Source organism: Seriola dumerili, unplaced genomic scaffold (assembly GCF_002260705.1).
Source record: "Seriola dumerili isolate Sdu_G_001 unplaced genomic scaffold, Sdu_1.0 BDQW01000801.1, whole genome shotgun sequence".
In the NCBI taxonomy this organism is placed as follows: domain Eukaryota; kingdom Metazoa; phylum Chordata; class Actinopteri; order Carangiformes; family Carangidae; genus Seriola; species Seriola dumerili.
The window spans coordinates 332,557-353,311 of NW_019175056.1; the positions used below are offsets into that span (position 1 = coordinate 332,557).

General features: G+C 39.9%; 1 protein-coding gene across 4 annotated transcripts; it reads left to right on the top strand.

Annotated features, from left to right (window-relative positions):
- The first annotated feature begins 57 nt into the window (after positions 1-57).
- nadk (NAD kinase) lies at positions 58-18,136 on the top strand. 4 transcript variants are annotated; one of them, XM_022765980.1, is made up of 12 exons: positions 58-166; positions 994-1,159; positions 4,850-4,933; positions 11,409-11,538; positions 11,963-12,071; positions 12,169-12,254; positions 12,349-12,451; positions 12,602-12,744; positions 13,606-13,705; positions 14,795-14,952; positions 15,168-15,250; positions 15,698-18,136. In XM_022765980.1, the coding sequence occupies exons 2-12, from the start codon at positions 1,008-1,010 to the stop codon at positions 15,843-15,845; spliced, it is 1,296 nt and encodes a 431-aa protein (XP_022621701.1). In that variant the 5' UTR covers positions 58-166; positions 994-1,007; the 3' UTR covers positions 15,846-18,136. The 4 variants fall into 4 exon arrangements, with proteins under 4 accessions (XP_022621701.1, XP_022621702.1, XP_022621703.1 ...); XM_022765981.1 differs by having other exon boundaries at positions 58-162; XM_022765982.1 differs by lacking the exon at positions 58-166 and adding an exon at positions 304-337.
- The last annotated feature ends 2,619 nt before the right edge of the window (positions 18,137-20,755 follow it).

Genomic DNA, 20,755 nt, shown 5'->3' on the forward strand with positions numbered 1-20,755 from the left:
CCCTGTGATTGGTCGGTCAGTGTCAGGAAGTGGTGAGCTGACTGTTGACAGCTCTCCTGCAAAGTAAGATGGTGTAACATTATTATCCCATGAATCGATGGCGAGGCACTGATCCCACGGCGGTTTGCTGCGCTCCAGATCCGTGTCGTCCCTTGTAACGTTGTAGGTAACTGCCAGCGTTAAGTGATAATAACGTTTTTTACCGAAACACGACTAGCTAATAGCTCCGCTTGCTAACTAGCTTAACGGTATTAGTTAGCTTCAGTTTGGATATTGTACCATCTGGGTCCGGCGCCATTCATCTCCCCACAAACCGCGTGTCGAAGAAAGAGTTATTGTAACTAACGTTTTGCCATAATTACACTTTTTGAGAAAATCTGATTTTAATAACAAAGCTATCTAGCTTAAGGCTGCTAGCCTCGTTTAGCCGTAACATGATTATTACACGGTGTAGCTACGTTATAGCTAGTTATTTACCCAGCTAGTTAGGCTAACTCGTGAAAACCTTAACGGAATTAATCTGGAATTACGAAAAAAAAACTCCACTAATGTGCAACTTTACATTTACGTATAACTTCTGAGTTTTTCAGAAATCTCGGTAGCACTTCATTTCACGTTGTTAAACACTTGTTGAATTGTTTTAACTGCACAGCTTGGTATTTCTGTAATTTATCGAAGGCATTAAATGGATATTAAAACTTAAAAATCACCATAAATATATGCGTCCTCGTGGATTGTATGAATGCCGAATTATAGACTGACTCTTGTGTATTTATTTATACTATAGTGAAATAATGTTATGTAAGGTATTTGCATTTATCAGTTAACTTGCCCCTTTTTTCAGCGGAGTTCTGAACAGCTTTTCCCTCCATGTAAAGGAGATTAGATCAGGGCTGTGTATTTGTGTAACTGATTTGACTAATGATTGTTAGCCTGTTCACATTGAACTGGAGCTTCATGAATGATTGATGTGCCCTCTCCATTTACTTGCAGCTTGGCTGTCTGACATGGATGGTGGAGAGGAGGTGCAAGTGGAAGCTGCCCCATACTGCTGCTCCACCTGTGATGGAGGGGAGGTCGCTGGCCGCAGGCTGGCTCGACGCAACAGGAAGAGCCGCAGCCTGAGCACCTCCTCAGTCGGCAGCTCCTCTGAGTACAGGTAGGTGTTGACAAACCTGTGATTATGTTTGAAGTTAAAGGTCAGGAGAATTGTATTACTGGGTTACTACATGTTAACATTTCCATCCTTTCCTTAAACCAGCTTGTATTCTGGCCAAAGTAGTACGAAACAGGAATTTTTACTGATGATTAGGGTCTCACAGGTAGATTTGAAATCAGCTTTTAGTCAAGTCAAGTCAATTACTTTTCAAATAGAGCAGGTGTAGACCTTTTCTTTATAATAGTATTTACAGAGACCCAACAATTCCCACCAAGAGCAAACATTTGGAGACAGGGGAAAGAAAAACTTCCTTTTGAAAGAGAGAGTGAGAGCACACAGGGGAAAAGACGACCATACAATAAAAGTAATAGTAATAATAATGATATTAGCGGCAATAACAGAAATAATAATAATAACGTTATTGGTAACTTAAGCCAAAACCCTATTGATATTTACTCATCAGACTTGTGACACTTGTGTGAACTAATATTAAAGCAAATACATTTTGATTTTTGATTTATTCGCACATATAAAACATTAGAAATACATTGTGTATAGTTTGTTTTTTAAAGGAGAGAATGTGCAGGTGAGGTAAGTAACCCATCAAGGGCTTATGTTAAACCTCACCTCAATGTAAAAATAAAAATTACATCATACAAAATGAGAGAGGAGGAAAGAAACACAGGAAGAAAGATAGATAGAAAGATAAAGAAAACAGCATAAACAACACAATATATACAGTGGAGGGGATACAGATATCAGCCAGAGACACAAAGAAAAATACATAAACCAAGTCACTATTAGTTAACCCATCTTTGCATTTCAGTATTATTGTTTATTGTTTAGGATCCAGTCCAGTCTGTCATCATGTCTGTTTCACATACTGTTGCCTGAGGGATTAAAACGATCACTTGACAACTTGACACCAACATCTGTTCAAGCTGAAAGAACACATCCAGGTGTGTCTGGTCCTGATGGATGAAGACTTTAATCCAACAGAGCACGTTGTCATTGTCACAGCACAATAACCCGCTGTTGCTCTAAGTTGCTTGAGAAATGCTTGAAACAGCCTTGTGACATGATCTGCGTTGCACCACTTCAGACGTTTATGAAATGTACATGTGTGTGCAGTCGCCCCCACCATCTGCCACAGAAATGACCTCAAGGAAACAGAATCTTTGAGGCCTCACATGTTTGTTCACTGTGGGTTGTGCAAGGATTCTGTTTGTATGTTTTAGAAACAGTTATTAAGTATCTGGCAAAGAGAAGTGAAAAGACGGCGGCTTGTTTTAAAGCACGAATCTGGACTTTTCCATTATTGATGTGGAAATGAGGAAACAAACAGTCACTCACAGATTGAACTTGTGTGAGATGTTGAAACACCCTCCCACAAATTCAGTTTTTTCCTAATTTGTCAATAACACTTCTCATTTATGTGACATTTAAAAGAAAAGTGTTTTCAGTAAACAAACCATCATCTAGAAATTGGAATAGGAAGAATGTTCTCGAGTCACTCTGTGGTTACAGGACAGTGACTCATAAAAACCAGACATGAGGGAAGCGGGCTCCCCGGCTGAGTGGTGCTCAGGATCTGAATGTGAGTTTGGTTAAAAGCCTGAAAATAAGTCAGACATGAAGACAAGCTGATTAATTAATATTTGGAGTTTGGAGTTTGAACGTTGCTAAATAATCTTTGAGCGTTGAAGGAATTTGATTTCTTTTATTTCACATTAGCCTATCAGCTTTTTACTAACATAATATGTGATGGTTTACCGTCATGTGATTAAACCGAAATGTCTCTCTGGATGAAAATAATTCTAACCCAGTGTTTGAAATTACAAATGACACGTTAGTCATAGTTTATTGGACAATCCAGCTGTATAAATAGCAGTTGTGAAATGTAGTTCCTTGTCTGCTGCAGTGTCGGAGTTTCCCGGCTTATTTCTCCTGTCTTGCACCTTTGCTGAGTTGGTGAACGTGTCAAACTTGAGGCTGTGTTCAAAAAACATTTTGTCCACTAGAGGGCAACAGCAAAACCATCTGACAGACACACAACACAAATCTATCTTGTGTTATAACCAGAGACAGCTGAGAAAGGAGGCGAGCACTTACAATCATTGAATGTGATCACAGATTATGATTCTTTCGCCCTGTAGTCACAAGCCACAGATCTTCAGGACATCCTGACGTTATCGTGGCATTTTTCAGACAAATCAGGAGAAAAATTAACTTTATTGGAGACCTGTCTCTGTCTCACGACGAACTCTTGTTAGATCTGACCACACGGATCTCTTTTCTCTCTGTTGATTCTGGTTGTGGTTTCACTGCTGCAGTAAGAGCGGCTGACGATGCTTTCCAACCGCAGAAGTTTAGAGGGACATAAATGTGAAACCTTGATTTGTGTAATAATACTATTATTGTTATTTAACTGTTTTTGGGAGGGAAAACAGAAAGTATTACAACTCTGGGTTGATCAGATATTAAGCTACCAGATAAAAACAAGCAGCAAAATCAGGCGTAAATTCAAACTGTATCTAGTGTTGTGTTGTGTTGTTATGTTTTGACACGAACAAGAAATCACGACCGCACCCTCATGAGACAGGAAGTGTAGACCATCTCTTACCATTGGTGCTGCTTGTAAAGTGTCATTTTGTTATAGAGAATCTTTGTTATAACTAAAATGTTAATAAACAGTCATTATCAACACATTTGATTTGTGTTTCTAACCAAAACAATGAGGTTGTAAAGGCTGAAAAACGCTGCAGCAACAAACTGTCACATGACACACACATTCATTTAACTCAGTGTTAATGATGAAAATATCGATTAGTGCAGCTTTAAGGAGCAGAAAACAGCAGATGGTGAATTTGCAAAATCAGACTGTTAAGAGGATTTGTGTGGCGCGGCGCGAAAAGCTTCTGTAGTTCGAGGCGACCATCTTGTTTTGCCCCACAGCTGAATATCACTGATCAGAAAGCAGCCGTTCTGCGGATTAACACATCTGACGTGTTCATGTTAATGGTTATTTAAACTGTCGGGCTTCATTTCATCATTTACTGACACAGTGTTTGTCCTGCAGGTAGGGGAGATAGAAGTGTTTGTTTTTCATGTGTTTTACAATGAATTATTACCATTTGCCACCCGTGGTGAAATACAGTAAAACAGTATATGGTACCAGACCTATTGTTCAGCATGAGTGCTCACAGAGAGCTGCACAGTTTGTCAATGTTATGTAAAACATAAACTCCAGTGGTTTGTCACGGCCGGGTGATCAGAGAAATCTACGGTGTATTTATTCATCTGATATCAGCTGATTATTAATTCGATTTCTTTTCACTTTCCTTCAAACAAAGGAATAAAAATGAAATGAATTTAATCAGAAACATAAAGACTCTTCTAGTAATGTAGAATTTTAGAGACGTCCGTCTGAAGATGCACAACACAGTCCGATCTGGAGTTCAGCTCAGTTTCCTGTCAATTCAGTAGAAGATGTTCTGTGGTTGTTGTGCATGTTGCACCTGTAAATAAAAGGAAACTTTCGCTTCTTTTTTTAGTGTTTAAAAATAACTTGAACTTAAAAAGAATGTTGTTTTTTTTCTTCAACAAATCGCAGAGGACTTAATTTTCATACCTGTCCAGCAGCTTCCGTTATCTAAACCTGAGTGTTTGTCTTGTCTCCGTCTCTTTCAGGAGGACTCAGTCGCTTCATGGACCAAGCCCTGTGACCACATTCGGCCCGAAGGCGTGCATGCTCCAGAATCCACACGCAGTAATGTAAGTCACACGAAGTCACCGGTTCCTGCATCATAGGGAGTGTTTGTACCTGTTGGTTTGTTTGGTTTGTTTGGTAGTGAGAGTTGAACCTGAGCTGCACCAAACACCATGAAAGCCATTTGCTGTTGCTTTTAGATCTTGCTGGTCATCAGTTAAGGCTGTTAATGAGTTGAGGAAGTATAAAGACACACGCATCAAAAGCCTTTGTTTACTTACTATAAAAATCTGAATTTACTCTTCTTGTGTAAACAGACCACACTGCTGAGCATTCAGCACGGGGCTAATCACTCTGACTTGTTTCTGATGGGAGGAAAGTAGATCCTCCCCTGTGTATTTACTGTGTATCTGCTGAATCTACAGTAAGTGCTAAACTTCTCCTAAAAAGGTCATTTATGAAAACATTTAACCTTTTGAGCGCAGGCCCCCTTAACTTTCCTAACATCCTCTTATGTAAAGTTAGTTAGTAAAAAGAAAGTATTGCGCTGTGTATGGAGATGTCACGTATCTGCTCTGCTTCAAGCACGTAAAGCACTTTTACACTAAATATTACTCACTGCTGTATGATCATCTTTCCAAACCTTAGGCTCTGTAGGTTTAAACAGTGTTTGGTAGGTGGTAATTATTAACCTGCCAAAGGCTAATAATAATATGAGATGTGTTCAAACACTGGCTCTGCTGTAATTATCATTTATATATATTTTAATTTAAACAGCATGTCCGTTCACAAACAAACGCACCTGCTCTAACTTTTGATCATGAAATGGAAAATGAAAAAGCACATTGTGGATTTAATGCGCTGTCTAATGAAATAAACATGGAATTGCATTCTGGGTACCTTTTTGGTAGCAACTGAAATGTGTCTCAAAAATCAAAATCCTGGAGAGATTTTTTCTCTTGTTTTTTAATCCGATATCAGCTCGTAACTTTTTTTTATTTAAGTTAATTTAACATTTTAGAACTCGTGTTGCTCTCTCTTTTGATAAATGAAAAAGAAAGTCACAAAAAAAAATTGTTTTGTTTTTGATACCAAAACTATTTATGTATCTCTGATTGGCACCGGTCCTGAATTTTTATTTTTTTTGTGTGTGTGTGTGAATGTTAAATTAGCATGATGCTACAAACACAGAAAATAGTATGACTATTGTATGACTATTTTCTCATCAAGTAGTTTTGTCTATAAAAGTGAAGAAATTATTTAAAAATATTATTTATCAGAATATTTTAAAGCCCAATTTGATTCCATCAAAATGCTTGTTTTGTTTGACTCACAGTCCAAAACCCAAAGATACTGAAGTGTAAAATCTTTATTCTTGACCTTGGAAATAGTAGTTTCACTAATGTTGACTCAAGGTCCACTTATTAGCTTTTTCCAGAACTCAAGACTGAGGTGACACTGAAAACGTCACATAAAAGACAGACATGTTCACATTGGAGAAGCTGGAGTTATAGTGTGCTGAGCGTTTTTAATTAAACGATTAAACGATTAAAGACTTATACTTTCAGATCCGACACAAAGCTTTTAGTTGTAGTTGAGACTGTAAGAGAGGTGCAGGTTCATTTAATACACGTGTAAGCCTGTAGCTGCAGGGCCAGTCTAGTTTAAATATAGGCCACAATCAAACATTTTATCAGCACCTTTCTGGCAGATTATCAGCCTCTTCACAGAGGTTCGTATATATTTAATTGTTGCAGAGCTGTTGCGTTGGATTGCGTTGTACATAAGAGCAGTTCTTGTTACTGCATTATGTCCACCTGTTGCATAGATGTACACAATGAATCAGTAAGCAGAGACACGAGAGACTCCGTGGAGGCTCGGTCAGACTGCTGACCTTATGACTCCCACAGTCACATAAGTGGCTCCCGGGCGCTGTTTGTTTTTAGGCGTCAGTAATTGAAGGATTAGCTTCCTCAAAGCTGCTCGACAGGTTAAAAGTAGCAGAACCAGGTCATCTTTATTCCAAAATAAAGGTTAGACTGTGGTTATTTCAGGAGGTTCCAGTCCCACTGAGAAATACTCTGCAGTATAATATAATATAATATAATATAATACTCATGTTGCTTGGTTCCAGGCAGTGAAGCAATAAAAAAAAAAGGTGGAACAGCACCATAAATCAGAGTAAAGTTGCTGCTGTTTGGACCTGGAAACTGACACTGGACCCTTGATCCGCTCTCTGTGGAAGGGTGTGGTTGTGATACTGCTCGTTGTAGATAGGGAGCACAGCTAGCTTGTTTGTCTTTTTATTGTTCTGGGCATTATTTGCTGGAAAACGTTTGTCATTCAACTACAGAGAGAAAATTCCTCCAACGCCCGAAACACACCCCCAGGTGAAACAACAACAATGAGCCGAGGAGACGGCCGCATCAGTACACTCTGTCCCACATTCAGTCGTCTTTATTTGGTCTTCTCTGCCGACTGTTGTCATGTCAGAGGTGTCAGAATCCACGTGAGAACATACCAACAATATGTTAGGATATATACTACTGACTGCGCTCAGAACTCGTACGTCACACTGTGCCCACGTGAATCACTCGAGCCTTGTTGAATATTTTCTGTGCAGACGATGGACAGAACATTTAGGTAGAAAGATTTTAACTGAAGTCAGATACACAAGGACGTGTTGAATTAGGGCATATCTCATAAACAACTTATATATATATATACCGGTATATATATATTATTTGATCAGGAAGTCACATCCAGATCAAGTGCAAGTACAGAAATATAAAATAAATAACAAAAAAGAAAAATTAATAACAGAAATAAAAATTTTCAGCGATTCCAAATCTACTTTCAGATATGAATTCATACAAACAAGTGGACGTGTGTTTGTACAGACAGCGATCAGAGCAGAGTGCATTAACATACTCAACCAGGTGACAATAAGATGACGACATAAACGCTCAGGTTAGAAAAGAGATAATGTAAAGCAGTGAAGTGAAGCAGTTACACCCCGAGTTAGTTAGACTTGTAATCATACTTGTGAATTCACCTGCTGGTTTCAGTGTGTCGAGTCTGTTCTGCAGGTTATTCCGCACCAGTGGGGCGCGACATATGAAGACTGGTATATACTGCTGGAACATGTAAAGTCAGACAGTCCTGAGAACGTGTATTAATTATTAGATATTGATTACATTTCTGGAGTAGCCCTGGTAGAAGTAGTGTTGATAGTGTTGAAATCTCTTCGGGTAGTTTCCACATTCCTGCACGTGTTTCTTTATAAATGCTGATTCCTCCCAATCAAAAAGCAGGTGTAGATGTTGTTTGCATTCACATTTTTTACTACAACGCCTGATACCGTTTTATTATCCAAGATAGTATATGTCCTTAGTTCAGAAATATTTAATAAGTCTACATTAACAGAACTGGTTTTGTTTAACTCACTCTGTAATGGGATATTAGGAAGCTCGACTACATCCTGTTGTATTCCCATAATACAGCGTTGCATCATTTACCCACGAAGCCCTGTTGATAAATTTCACCCTGGACTTCCCCTTCCTGAATGTCACCAGACCAGATTGTTTCTTCCTGAAAGCTGGTAGTAATCTAACATGAAGGCTGGGCCGCCTGACATAAAAACACTGGAAGAGCCTCAACGTATTATATAAAGAATGACTGTGGAACAGTACGTGTCTGACTGAGCTATAATAGCTGGATATACTACTTTAGCAGCAGCAGTGGTGTCATTGTTGTGTTTCAGTAAAACACACCTGTCCAATAAGGAAAGCACTTCCCCTAAATGGGTGTGTCCGGCTGAGCAGAGTGGGCGGGGGCTGAGATGAAGTCAACCTTAAGATGAGTGAGAGCTTTAATTCAGCAGCAGAACGCACGAGGGAGGTTTAAGTGTTAAGTCCTCACTGGAACTGGAACAAATATAGCCACAGTGAATCCAGCTGGAGGGGTTGGTAGCTGATACTGCAGCCCAACCACAGTGCATGGAGAGACTCTCACCCTCGCTCAGCCTCTCAGACGGCCGGCGGCTGACTCACAGCTGTGTGAAACAGAGTCAAATCTCTGCTGCTGCTGCTGCTGCTGCTCCACAATGTGTAACACAGGAGGAAGTTGTTAGAGGCAGAATGAGCTGTTCTGTCGGAGCGGGCCACCTGGACTGAGCTCCGTTCTCCGGCTGAGTCGAAACCAGAGGCAGCATCCTTGTTACATGTGTACAGTCATGAAGTTCAACCAGTGCGTACTGCAGGACACACCGGGGAACCACAACGAGAACAAAGTGTGGAAATGGTGAGAGCGGCATCTTCTTCTTCTTCTCTGCTTTCATGAGGTGAAATATTAACTGGCAGCAGGCAGTGTGGGAATTACTGCCAACCAGATGTTCAGAGGGCTTCACTGCAGTCAGCTAAAAGTGATATTAACTGATGTCACGCCAGAGCTGCGCTTCTAACGCTTGGATAAAGTAGAGAATAATGTTTTCCTTTTTTAAGAACAGTTAACAAACGTGTATTTGTCCTGGGTTTGCAGGGGTGGGGTGAGGTGGATTGGTTGTATCGTATCAACTGGCAGTATGAACACTTCAGCAGTGGCAGTGTTTTCGCGTGTTATCACACACACTGTGTTTGTAACAGCACGTCGGCCCTGCGATGTGGACTGAGCCGGGTGGTTGGATGAAAGCAGAGGGTCAGGGCGTGGACGCTTTGAGGTGGTGGGAGGAGGAAATGTTCATGAATAGATCACAGCTTCACGCCGTTTCAAATGCTAATGAACTGTGTTTGTTTGTGAAACTCGACCCCCGCGCAGTTTCAATTTCCCACTTGTGCTTGTCCACGTCTGGGTCAGTCAGGTTCACTTCATGTAGGAAATGTTTGACCGTGTTTTTGTAAAGATTCAGTTGCCACAGTGACAGACACAATAACATGCAATCTGATACTGGTCACTGCTTTTGCAAATCATCTGTGGCAATTTTAAGGCTTCTTTTGTGGCGTTTTTGTGTTTGATTGCAAAATATTGCTTTTAGAGATTTTATACTTTTTGAGGGGAGAAAAAACAGGAACAGGATATTATAATGATGCTGCTTTCTTATGCTGCTTTTTTTTTTTTCAAACCCTGAAAGTGAAAGAGCGGGAATACATTCTGTTGCTGCAGCTTCCGAGCAATCACACGTTGCTATGTTTGTTTTTCGTGAGTTTGTCTGATAATTTCAATATTTATCTTGGACCAACAATAGTAGATTGATCACCATGGAGATCTGGCACGGTGGGAAGACGTGTCAGAGTGCACAAAAAAATGACTCGTTAATCGTCGTACGGGTCAGCAGCAGCTCGTATTCACACGTGTGGAGAAATGTGGAGAGGGGAACAATAAAAAAAGAAGAAGAGATTCAGGTTATCAAGATTTGTTCGGAAAGGTAAACAACATGTTAGGTGCAAGAGGCCCTGAAGTCATGAACGCCTGAGCTGTTATATGTTGTGTTACAGCTCTCAGTAAATCATTTAGTCTTCGACGTCACGTGATGACAGCTGGATGTATTGAATATATTCACTCAACTTCTCTCGATACGGCTGCTCTTAACCAGGTTTGAAACAGCCGTTCTCCACATGTGATTGCCGTAAATGTCAGATTGTGGTGCTGATGCTGATTCGCAAGCTTTTTTTAAAGCAGAGAAAATGTCTGTTATGTGCAGCGTGTGTGAGCAGCCGCCTGCAAGTAAAGATTATGTATTGATCCTTTGACGGTTATTCAAAGCCGTGTTCGTCATTTCCTTTAATTTCTTGTTCAAATCTAGTGAGGGCAGTTTAATCTAATGACATATTTCTTCATATTAAGACTAATCTTTTCACCACTACTGCTGTACTACAGTAGCGTGCGTGACACAACAGAGCCAACACAAAAATGCATGAATGCTCACTTCTGTTAATTTAGAAAATGGCCCTTTAAAAGCCATAATCACATCACACAAGTAAAGCCTTGTATAAGACGTAGACTGCAGGCCGTTGTTCAATCAGTAACTTACCAAACTCTACGTATGACAGAGCCGTAACTAACGCAAGTCAACAGACTTCGGTGTTGTTCGATAATCCAAGACTTGGACCCCTTTGTGATTTCTCAGTTTCAACTTCGACCCGTTTTCCCATATGATTTGGATCAGTGCTCATCCTGTGGGAACGTCTCCTGTTAGTTGGTATTTTTAAAATGTGTTTTTACTCTGAGAAACTTCTATCTTGTCTTTTTCACAGATGTGTCTTTTGTTTTTTGTTTTATATTTTACACTGTGCTAATAATATCCCACGGTCTCTGTCAAGGGTTGAGCTGAGGAGACGGCCCTGCAGACGACACATGGGGAGTTAGTGAAGTACAGTATGTGGTAACAGAGCTAGACTTTTAAGCCGCTGTCTCTAATTGGATGTGTGCTAAGCAGTCCTGGTTATGATGAACAGTACAATGCTTCAGTTAGTTAACAGATCTTACATCAGCTGTTGAGTCTGTGTTTCTCTCCTGAGGTGAACTGTGTGTTTTTGTGTCCAGGCACATTCAGGATCCCGCCAGCCAGAGACTGACGTGGAACAAGCCACCAAAAAGTGTCCTTGTGATCAAGAAGATCCGAGATGCCAGTCTGCTCGAGCCTTTCAAAGAGCTCTGCACGTTTCTCACCGAGGTACGAACACGCGCCGGCATGTTGACCACAAACGCATGTGTCAGCGTTTGTGTTTGGGGGAGATGGCGAGGGATCAAAACTCAACGTCTCCTGAAAAACAGTCAGAACAGAAACCAGATTTTACTTTTACATCCGTGCCACAAAGAGTTGGCGTTGATTTCAAGGCCCCTCCTTGGATGCAGTCAGGGCTGAACATTCAATCCTAATATCATCAAAATCTCAAGGTAACGTGTCACAACAACGGACCATAAACTAAACGTAATGTTGTAACAGAGACGCTCCGGCCTGTAAATCATATCCTCCAGGTGTAAAGGAAACATGATCGTTTGGTACAACGCCAACTGACTGTGAAAATAACGGGTTGGCATGGTTACGGTCTGTTCAGATGCAGCAGCTGTTATCGTCTCCTTCTGTTTCGTTGTAGGTGAAAAACTTGATTGTTTACGTGGAAAAAAAAGTCCTGGAAGACCCGGCCATTTCAGGGGATGAAAACTTTGGGGCCATTACGAAGAAATTCTGCACTTTCAGAGAAGGTATGAAAAGCAGGCGGCCATCTTTGTTCTGATCACTAAGGACACTGTACGATTGTTTCTTATCTTGATGTTTGTGTGTTTGTTTTTGTTTTTTCAGATCTTGATGACATCTCAAACCGCGTGGACTTCATCATCTGTCTCGGTGGAGACGGGACTTTGCTGTATGCATCTTCGCTCTTCCAGGTATTCAGCCGCCGTCACTTTAAAAACAAATAAAGAAGTTTGTGTGGGTTTGTACGTTTACCAACCTCTTCCTCCTTCCTTTGTTTACCTGAAGGAGAGCGTTCCACCAGTTATGGCCTTTCACCTGGGCTCCCTGGGCTTCCTGACTCCTTTCAAGTTTGACACCTATAAGTCTCAGGTCACCCAAATTATCGAAGGTACTGAATGTTCCCAAACCTGTTTCTCAGTCTCCGTCTTTCTAGGTCATGAACGCTCCTGAAGCTTGTTGTGCTCCAGTTTTCTATTACAAGAGAAAACTATATCTCACACACGTACACTACATATATTTACACCTGCGTTGTTTACAGGAAATGCTGCTATCGTGCTGCGAAGTCGCTTGAAAGTGCGAGTGCTTAAAGAGAACTGGGAGAAGAAGGCCAGAGTGGACGAGAAGGGAATCATCCTGACCAACGGGGACATCGAAAGCAGCCGCAAAGCCGTGCAGTATCAGGTAGAGTCTGCACGTTAAAGCAGGACTGCGTTATCTCCCGCTCGTGAAGCACAACCCAGCATTAATATTCACACTCTCCTTGCATATATGTGCAGGGAGATTTAATGTGTCTTTGTTTGACGACGCTGGGAGATGATTGGCTCTGGTTCTGGTTCTTCAGTGATCGTAGGCAGCAAAGATCCAGGGTGGAGGAGATAAGATATTCCTTTATTAGTCCCACAGTGGGGAAATGTGCAGCATTACAGCAGCAAAGTGACAGAACAAAGAGAGAAAAACTGCATAATGACAAATATCAAATACTTAAAAAAGGATAATTAACATAATAATGTACATATCAATATTTAAATATAACGAAAACAAAAAAAAAAAGCATCAATAACAGCAACAGTAAAAATAGAAATGCTTGAATATTTGCTGTGACACCGTGACAGAGAGAAAACAAGGGCTTGAACATGTCGACACCAAAATGGCTCACCCATGTGATGTCGTCATGACTCAGCTGTCTTCACTCTGATGCCCGAGGGTGTTTAAAACACACAGTGTCATTAGCTCAGACAGCAGGTATGAGCTGCACTAATTTAACTGGCTCTTCAGGAGAGAAGAGGCGACATGTTTCAGCCGTGTTTAAACGTGTGAGCTGAAGCATGTTTTTAGTCTTGTTTTCTTCTTTTCTGTGTTTGTGTGTAATTACAGGACTCAGCTGCGCAATGTGGCAGAACTGGTGCAGTGTGTGTGTGTGTGTGTGTGTGTGTGTGTGTGTGTGTGTGTGTGGACTCCGACTGCTGGCGGTCTCAGGCGTCAGTGACGTAGACGCAGAGCTGATTCTGCAGAAGTTAACGCGTGAATGTTGTTTGTTTTCAGGTGCTGAACGAGGTGGTGGTGGACAGAGGCCCCTCCTCTTATCTCTCCAACGTCGACCTCTTCCTGGACGGACACCTCATTACCACAGTGCAGGGAGACGGTGAGCGAGCTGATGATCTCTGTTTCCCTCAAGTCCAGAGCGAGAGAGCGTGACACATGAATCACATCAGGGTTGTGTGTTGTTAGAGATGAAGCTCTTCTCCTTTTCCCCGGAGAGAGTGGTGTTTAATACAGAATCTGTCTGACAGCCCCAACAAGATAGGAATACATGTGGATGGGGCAAAGTTTAGTCTGTGCGCCTCTCACTGGCCTTCACCTCCCAGAATGCCGTGCACTCTGTACAGAAGTTTCTAGTCGTGTTGGAGGACATTCGTTAAATAAACAATACGCACCCAGAGAAGAATCTATTTAAAGGTTCACATCTTTAAAACGCTCGTCAGCGGTCAAACCTCTGAACGTGAGTCGTACTTGGTTGTGTTCAGCTTAGCGACAGAATTATTGACCTATTAAACTTTATACACACGTTAACACATATGGTGACGGTTTAATCTCGTCATCAGGGAAGAAATGTTCAACTAGATACAGATTATACTTCAGCTATTCTCTCCAAATGTGGTGCAGCAGGATGGTTCAGGTCCTGCAGGAGTTTTCTGTTCAGTGGTGATACAGTTCATTGACATTAGTCCTTGTTATAGTCATTTATAATCATGTATGTCTAAATCAGTCAGTTGATGAATTCCAAAAATAAAAGGTCACTTTTGATACTCAGTTTATTGCCGAACATTTCCTGGTTTCAGCTTCTCCATGTTTCATGTTCTTTAATATTTAAAGTCTTTTGTTCTGTCGGTCTGAAGACGTCACTTCGCACTCTGGAAACTTACGGCCTTCATCTGACATTTAATAATAATAATAATAATAATTAATATGTACGTTGTAAGTTAGGGAGACTAGATGTTGTATAAAAGCGATAAAATATTCAAAATGTTCAAAATAAAAAATGAAAGCAATAGAAGGACGATAAAAAGACGACAACACATAAAAGCAAATCTATAAAAATGAGTTTCAAGAAGTGATTTAAAAGAAGTCACTGACTCTGCCTCGTCTCCTCGAGGCAGGTCGTTCCTGAACGCAACAATTGTCAACAATAAAAACAACTTTTAACACGGTTTGTGTCTCTGTGCGTCCTCAGGTGTGATCGTATCCACACCTACAGGAAGTACCGCGTACGCCGTGGCAGCGGGAGCCTCCATGATCCATCCCAACGTCCCCGCCATCATGATCACCCCCATCTGCCCCCACTCGCTCTCCTTCAGACCCATTGTGGTGCCTGCTGGAGTGGAGCTCAAGGTATTTACACTGACTGTTGGTTAACAATTAATTTTAGATGCTACAGATGTGTGTTAAGTATTTTGTTGAACAGTGTTTCAGTCGTGTGATTTAAAAAGGAGCAGATCTCATGTGAATTGAGCACCGAGGGCAGAAAACATGTTTTCTCTCACCTGTGCAAACAAACTGTTTCCTCCTGGGAATTTTCTGAATTCTTTGCTGTTGGTGTTTTTCAGATCATGCTGTCCCGTGACGCCAGAAACACAGCCTGGGTGTCGTTTGATGGAAGAAAGAGACAAGAGATCTGCCACGGAGACAGGTTAGTCCACATGCATGTTTGTCATCACGGCAGACAATGAGGCTGAGCAGAATAAATTAAGCAAAAATAAAGCCAGCAGGTCTGGTAATGGATAATAAGTTTAACTCCCTCGGCAGCTGCCTCGACACTTACAGGCTTTTGTTACGTAACCTCATTAATGCTTAATGGGCTTGAGGCCAGGAGAGTCCCCTGTGCCAGATCCTACTTCTTCCTCCTTCCTTTATGTAACTCATCCAAAGATAATCACCTCTGCCTCTTGAAATGAGCTGCCACTCAGTTGTCAGAGTTGTCAAAACTGTTGCTTCAGAGGGAAGTTGTGTTACTGTGTCAGATGTCAACACCTCCTCTTTTGTTCTTGTGATTGCAAATACCTGTGACTTCTCCTTCCTCGTTCAGCTTGCAGGACCTTTTTCAACCTTTTTCTTTTTCACTCATTCCTTTTTCCAGTATTACCATCACCACTTCCTGCTTCCCCGTTCCCTCCATCTGTTTCCGGGACCCGGTCAACGACTGGTTCGAGAGCCTGGCCCAGTGTTTGCACTGGAACGTGAGGAAGAAGCAGAACTACCTCAGCTCAGAGGACGAGGAGTTCTGAGGCCGATTCCACGATCTTCAAGGTGTTCTCCGAGGTCTCCAGGACTTTTAGCTCCACTGTGCTCTGTGCCGTTTCATGGACAGAAGGTGTCACCAAACTCGGCCGTCACAGTAACGTCGCTCTTCATTCATAAAATGAATCCATAGAATAATGCGGTAAATTAACAAGCACCGGGCCAAACAGCACATTCACTGTGGTCCTCAGTTTGTAGTTTGGCTGAATTCATGTGTGAGAAAAAGAGGAAAACTATGAAACCCCAAAGTCAAAGACATTTATAAAACAAATACTCATATGAATAAAGTACAAAATAAATAACTGAAATAACAGAAAATTCAAATTCTGATTATAAAATGTTATTTCACCTTCTTTCTGTAGTAACAGTTTTATTTATTTCATAAAAAATTGTAAATCTCTTACAATTTACTCTTACAAATTCTTACAGTTACCTCAGTTGCGTCGTGCTGCCACAGAGACAAAGACACACACCACTGTCTCATCTGTCTACTACAGTCTGTGGCTATTTTAGAGCTAGTTAGCTAGCTGCTAGCTAATAACAGTTGTTGAGTGCTGGGGGGTTGCGGGCTTGTGATTGGCTGAAACTGAAACTCAACTGTCTTTGAAAAGTGACAATTATAAATTATAAATGCAAATATAAAAACACCAGCAAACTTTTGAAATAAAAAAACTTCTATAATGAAGCAAAAAGGAAATTTATAAATCTGTTACTATGAAAATAAAAGAATAAATAATGAAACTGAGTTTTAACAAGTTACAAAATAATTTTGCAGTATTTTGAACACTTTGGGTCTCCATAGAGAACCTCTCCTCAGAGAACCAGGATAACGACCTGCCTACGTTTACACGGAATATATATTAAATATGCAGCAGGAACGAAGAGCTTGTAAAATTACACAAAATACCATTTAACGTCTAATGTGTAAACTTGTTAAAATGGTGGATTTCTGAACGGAGTCTGGCCTCACTGTTGGTCCAGCGTTGGCCCTGTATGCTGTGAACACCGGCCTGTGGTCCGATGCAGTTTGTAGACAAAGTTGTAATCAGAGGTAAATGCAAAGCTCGGGAGGCTCGTGGACTAAACTGTGTAAGCTGAGTTGTTGCATTACTCTCGACGGGTGTTATCAAGTCTGTTGTAGCACTTTTTTTAAATCTCTGCGGCAGGTGTCAGGGACACATCCACTACTTTATAAACAACAGGAGCTTTTTCTCTCAGTTTTCTCAGCTGAAGGCCATGTTGCACTTTTATGGAAAATTCTTTATATTTAAAAAAAAAAAAAAAAAAAAAATTCTGATAAAACTTTCCCAAATTGTGTTATTAATCAAATCAGGAAAAACTGAATGACAAATGTTATTTACCACAACTTTCAGGTGCATCCTAATGAAAGCATCTACTTGGCAATAGTGGCCCAACTGTACAGATGTGCCTTAAACACTGGTATCGTTAATGTATAGAAATATTATTTTTCAAGGTTTACATCATGGTAATTTTTTTTAATCACTCACTTGCACAGATTTGTGGTTTTGCAGATTTTCACTATATTCACATGTCGACTGTCTTTGACACTCGATCTGACTAACTGAATGATGTCGTCTGTCCCATAGTTTCTCTGTTCAGTCATGTAGTGAAGGCGCTGAACGACACGTAACGTGATGTTCATTCCAGACAAACAGACGACAGGTCAGACGTCGTCAGCGTCTTTTTAAATGTCTGTTTTTTAAAATGTCCTTTAAGCCATAGCTGAACTCTAGTTTTTATAGACCAATGTCTGTGGGCTGTGGGTGATTTAGTGGTGTGTGTGTGTGTGTGTGTGTGTGTGTGTGTGTGTGTGTGTGTGTGTGTGTGTGTGTGTGTGTGTGTGTGTGTGTGTTGAGGGATTGAATTATTACAGACGTTGGTGCATCCTTTCTTCTCAGTTTGCTACAAGTCTGCCGCTGTGCAGCCTGTGCTGAATACTCTGAGGTGGCCTACCTTACATATCTGTTCAGATTTAATGTCTAGATGTTAATATATATATATATGTTTATATATATTTACATTGTGAATTGGCTCAACAAAATGTGTCGGGGTGAAAAAAGACAAACATTGGTGTCAACCTGTTGTAACTCTCAAGAGGACCAACCGAGCTCTGAAAGGCAATCATTCCTTTAACTCTGAGTCTGTACATACATGTGATGCTTGAATAAGATGTATTTTGTAACGTCTATATGTTTATTAACCAGTTTACAATGTATCATTGCTGAAAATAAATCTATTTGGTACTTTTTTACATTAATGAGCTCTTCAGTCGTTAGTTCTTTTTTTTTTTGATGAAGGTTTTGTTTTTGTTTGTTTTTTTAAGAAGGTTTTGGTCAGAATTGGTCGGAAATACTCGTGGAAGTACTTGAACATTCAAATACAACTAAAGCTAGTCTAATAGTCGTAACGTGTCATAACCGGCCGATGCAGTTTGTTTCAGTCGGTGGTCTGAACTGTTCAGTCCCAGTAAAACCAGTTCTGTAAACACCCAGGTTTTGGCTTTCTACAAAGAACTGTCGACTCTTCCTTCAAAGTGCTTTTCACTTTTGTAACTCTGATACTCTTTACTCTTGACTTTTGTATCGGTAAATTTGTTCATGTTTCTAATATGAATTCTGCTTTTTCTTTTTTTTTTTTTTTTTCTAGAGCACTTTAATAAACAGAGAAAATGTAACCAGGAAGTTTGGATCCCTTTGTATCACACCTGAAACCAGACCTTCGGTTCATGTTTGCTGTAAATGACTGTGGTTGAGGTCGTTCAGTTTGTTAAGGTAACACTAAATGAAGAAGTTATCTGGATGTAACTCATACATCTGAAACTATAATAAACTTCCTGTTCACTTGTCCTTTTCAGCAACAGATCACAACATCAGTATGGTTTTGATATTTTATTAAGAACCTTGAATGAAAAAACACTTGAGCAAGTGCAGTAAAGTGCAGCAGAAAGTTTAGTAAAAAAGAATATTAATAAAAATATTTCAGTGTTGGACAAAAAAGTCTAGTCTAGACAATCACAAGCTTTAAGTCAGACAATTACGATTTAAAAAAGCAAAACTAAAATCAGTCGACTTTGAATATAATTTGCAGAAAGGTTATTTTAAGATAAGAACTATTTTTTAAATGGAGGTTGTTGGCCACATAAAAAATACTTTGGTGACTACACATAGAGAACAATTGTAAACTGTTACGAATTTAAGCTACAAAGGCATTTCATATCGTTTCAGTCAAAAAATGCTTAAGCTGATTTGTGGTTCTTCACATCCTGTAGATACAACAGGCACACCGACAAAAGAAATGTTAGCTAAATAAAATAAAAGTGGAAACAGGAAACGGCACATTAGGCTTTTTTGATGTCATTTTGGTGGAGTTAATGAATATGAATCTGAGCTGTTCGGCCCTCAGAGTGCAGCTGTGTCCTTGGTTCCACGATCCCTCTGTGTTTTTATCACTTGCTGGGTGCAAACACTGCAAAAAAAAAAAAAAGTACAATAAACAGCACAATTTTTGCATTCTGCTGCTTTCTAACCAAGATATCAGTAAACCCTCAAGGTGAGAACAGTCAGGAAAAGTCACTTTTCTCAGAATATGAAATGTGATAATGAAACATGAAGAGGGAAGAGGTTCAGGATATTTTGAAATTTGTGACTGCAGTAGTTCATGTTTCTGTCATTTAGAGTTGGTTTTGTCTTTCCACTCAGAGGAACTTCTGAAGTACTGAAACCAAGAAAAAGCAGTGATGTCAGACTGTACTTACTCCTCTCCCTCAGGCCTTGGCCGAAGCTGTGCACCAGTCTGATGAGGCCCCATAATAAAACCACTTTAATTGCCAGGGAAATCAAAGCTCCGGTGACGGCAGCGGCCTCCAGGGTGTACGAGCTGTCGTGGAACCATTTCTGTACAACCTGTAATTAAATCAAACCATCGTTTTCCTTCAGGAATCCTTCTCTGAGTGTACAGCTGATCCAAATGTGCACACACATGATGTCCAGGAAACATCATGTGCATGTTACAGGGTCCATTAATTCAGTGACGTTTTATGCCTTACTATACTATGACGTTTTGTGACATTTTTATGACATACTATGGTGTTTTTTGACATTTTTATGCCTTAATATGCTAAGACTTTTTTTGACTTTTTTGTGCCTTACTATACTTTGACTTTTGATGCTTTACTATACTACAATGTTTTTTTGACATTTTTATGACATACTATACTATGATGTTTTTTGACATTTTAATGCCATGCTATACTATGACTTTTAATGCCTTACTATACTATGACGTTTTTTGACATTTTTATGCCTAACTGTACTATGTGATTTTTATGACTTTTTATGCCTTACTATTCTATGACGTTTTTTGACATTTTTATTCCATACTATACTATGACGTTTTTTGACTTTTTTATGCCATACTATACTATGACATTTTATGATATACTATACTATGACGTTTTTTGACATTTTTATGACATACTATACTATGATGTTTTTCGACTTTTTTATGCCATACTATACTATGACATTTTATGATATACTATACTATGACGTTTTTTGACATTTTCATGCCTTACTATACTATGATGTTTTTTGACTTTTTTATGCCATACTATACTATGACACTTTATGATATACTATACTATGATGTTTTTTGACATTTTTATGACATACTATACTATGACGTTTTATGTCATACTATACTATGACGTTTTTTGACATTTTTATGCCATACTATAATATGACATTTTATGCCATACTATACTATGACGTTTTTTGAAATTTTTATACTATACTAATCTATGACGTTTTTTGACATTTTTATGCCATATTATACTATCAAGTTTTTTTGACATTTTTATGACATACTATACTATGAG

Coding starts and splice junctions, on each gene's coding strand:
- nadk (XM_022765980.1), top strand. CDS start 1,008: ATGGATGGTGGAGAGGAGGTGCAAGTGGAAGCTGCCCCATACTGCTGC. Junction 1,160..4,849: donor GGCAGCTCCTCTGAGTACAG/GTAGGTGTTGAC, acceptor CGTCTCTTTCAG/GAGGACTCAGTCGCTTCATG. Junction 14,953..15,167: donor CTGCTGGAGTGGAGCTCAAG/GTATTTACACTG, acceptor GGTGTTTTTCAG/ATCATGCTGTCCCGTGACGC.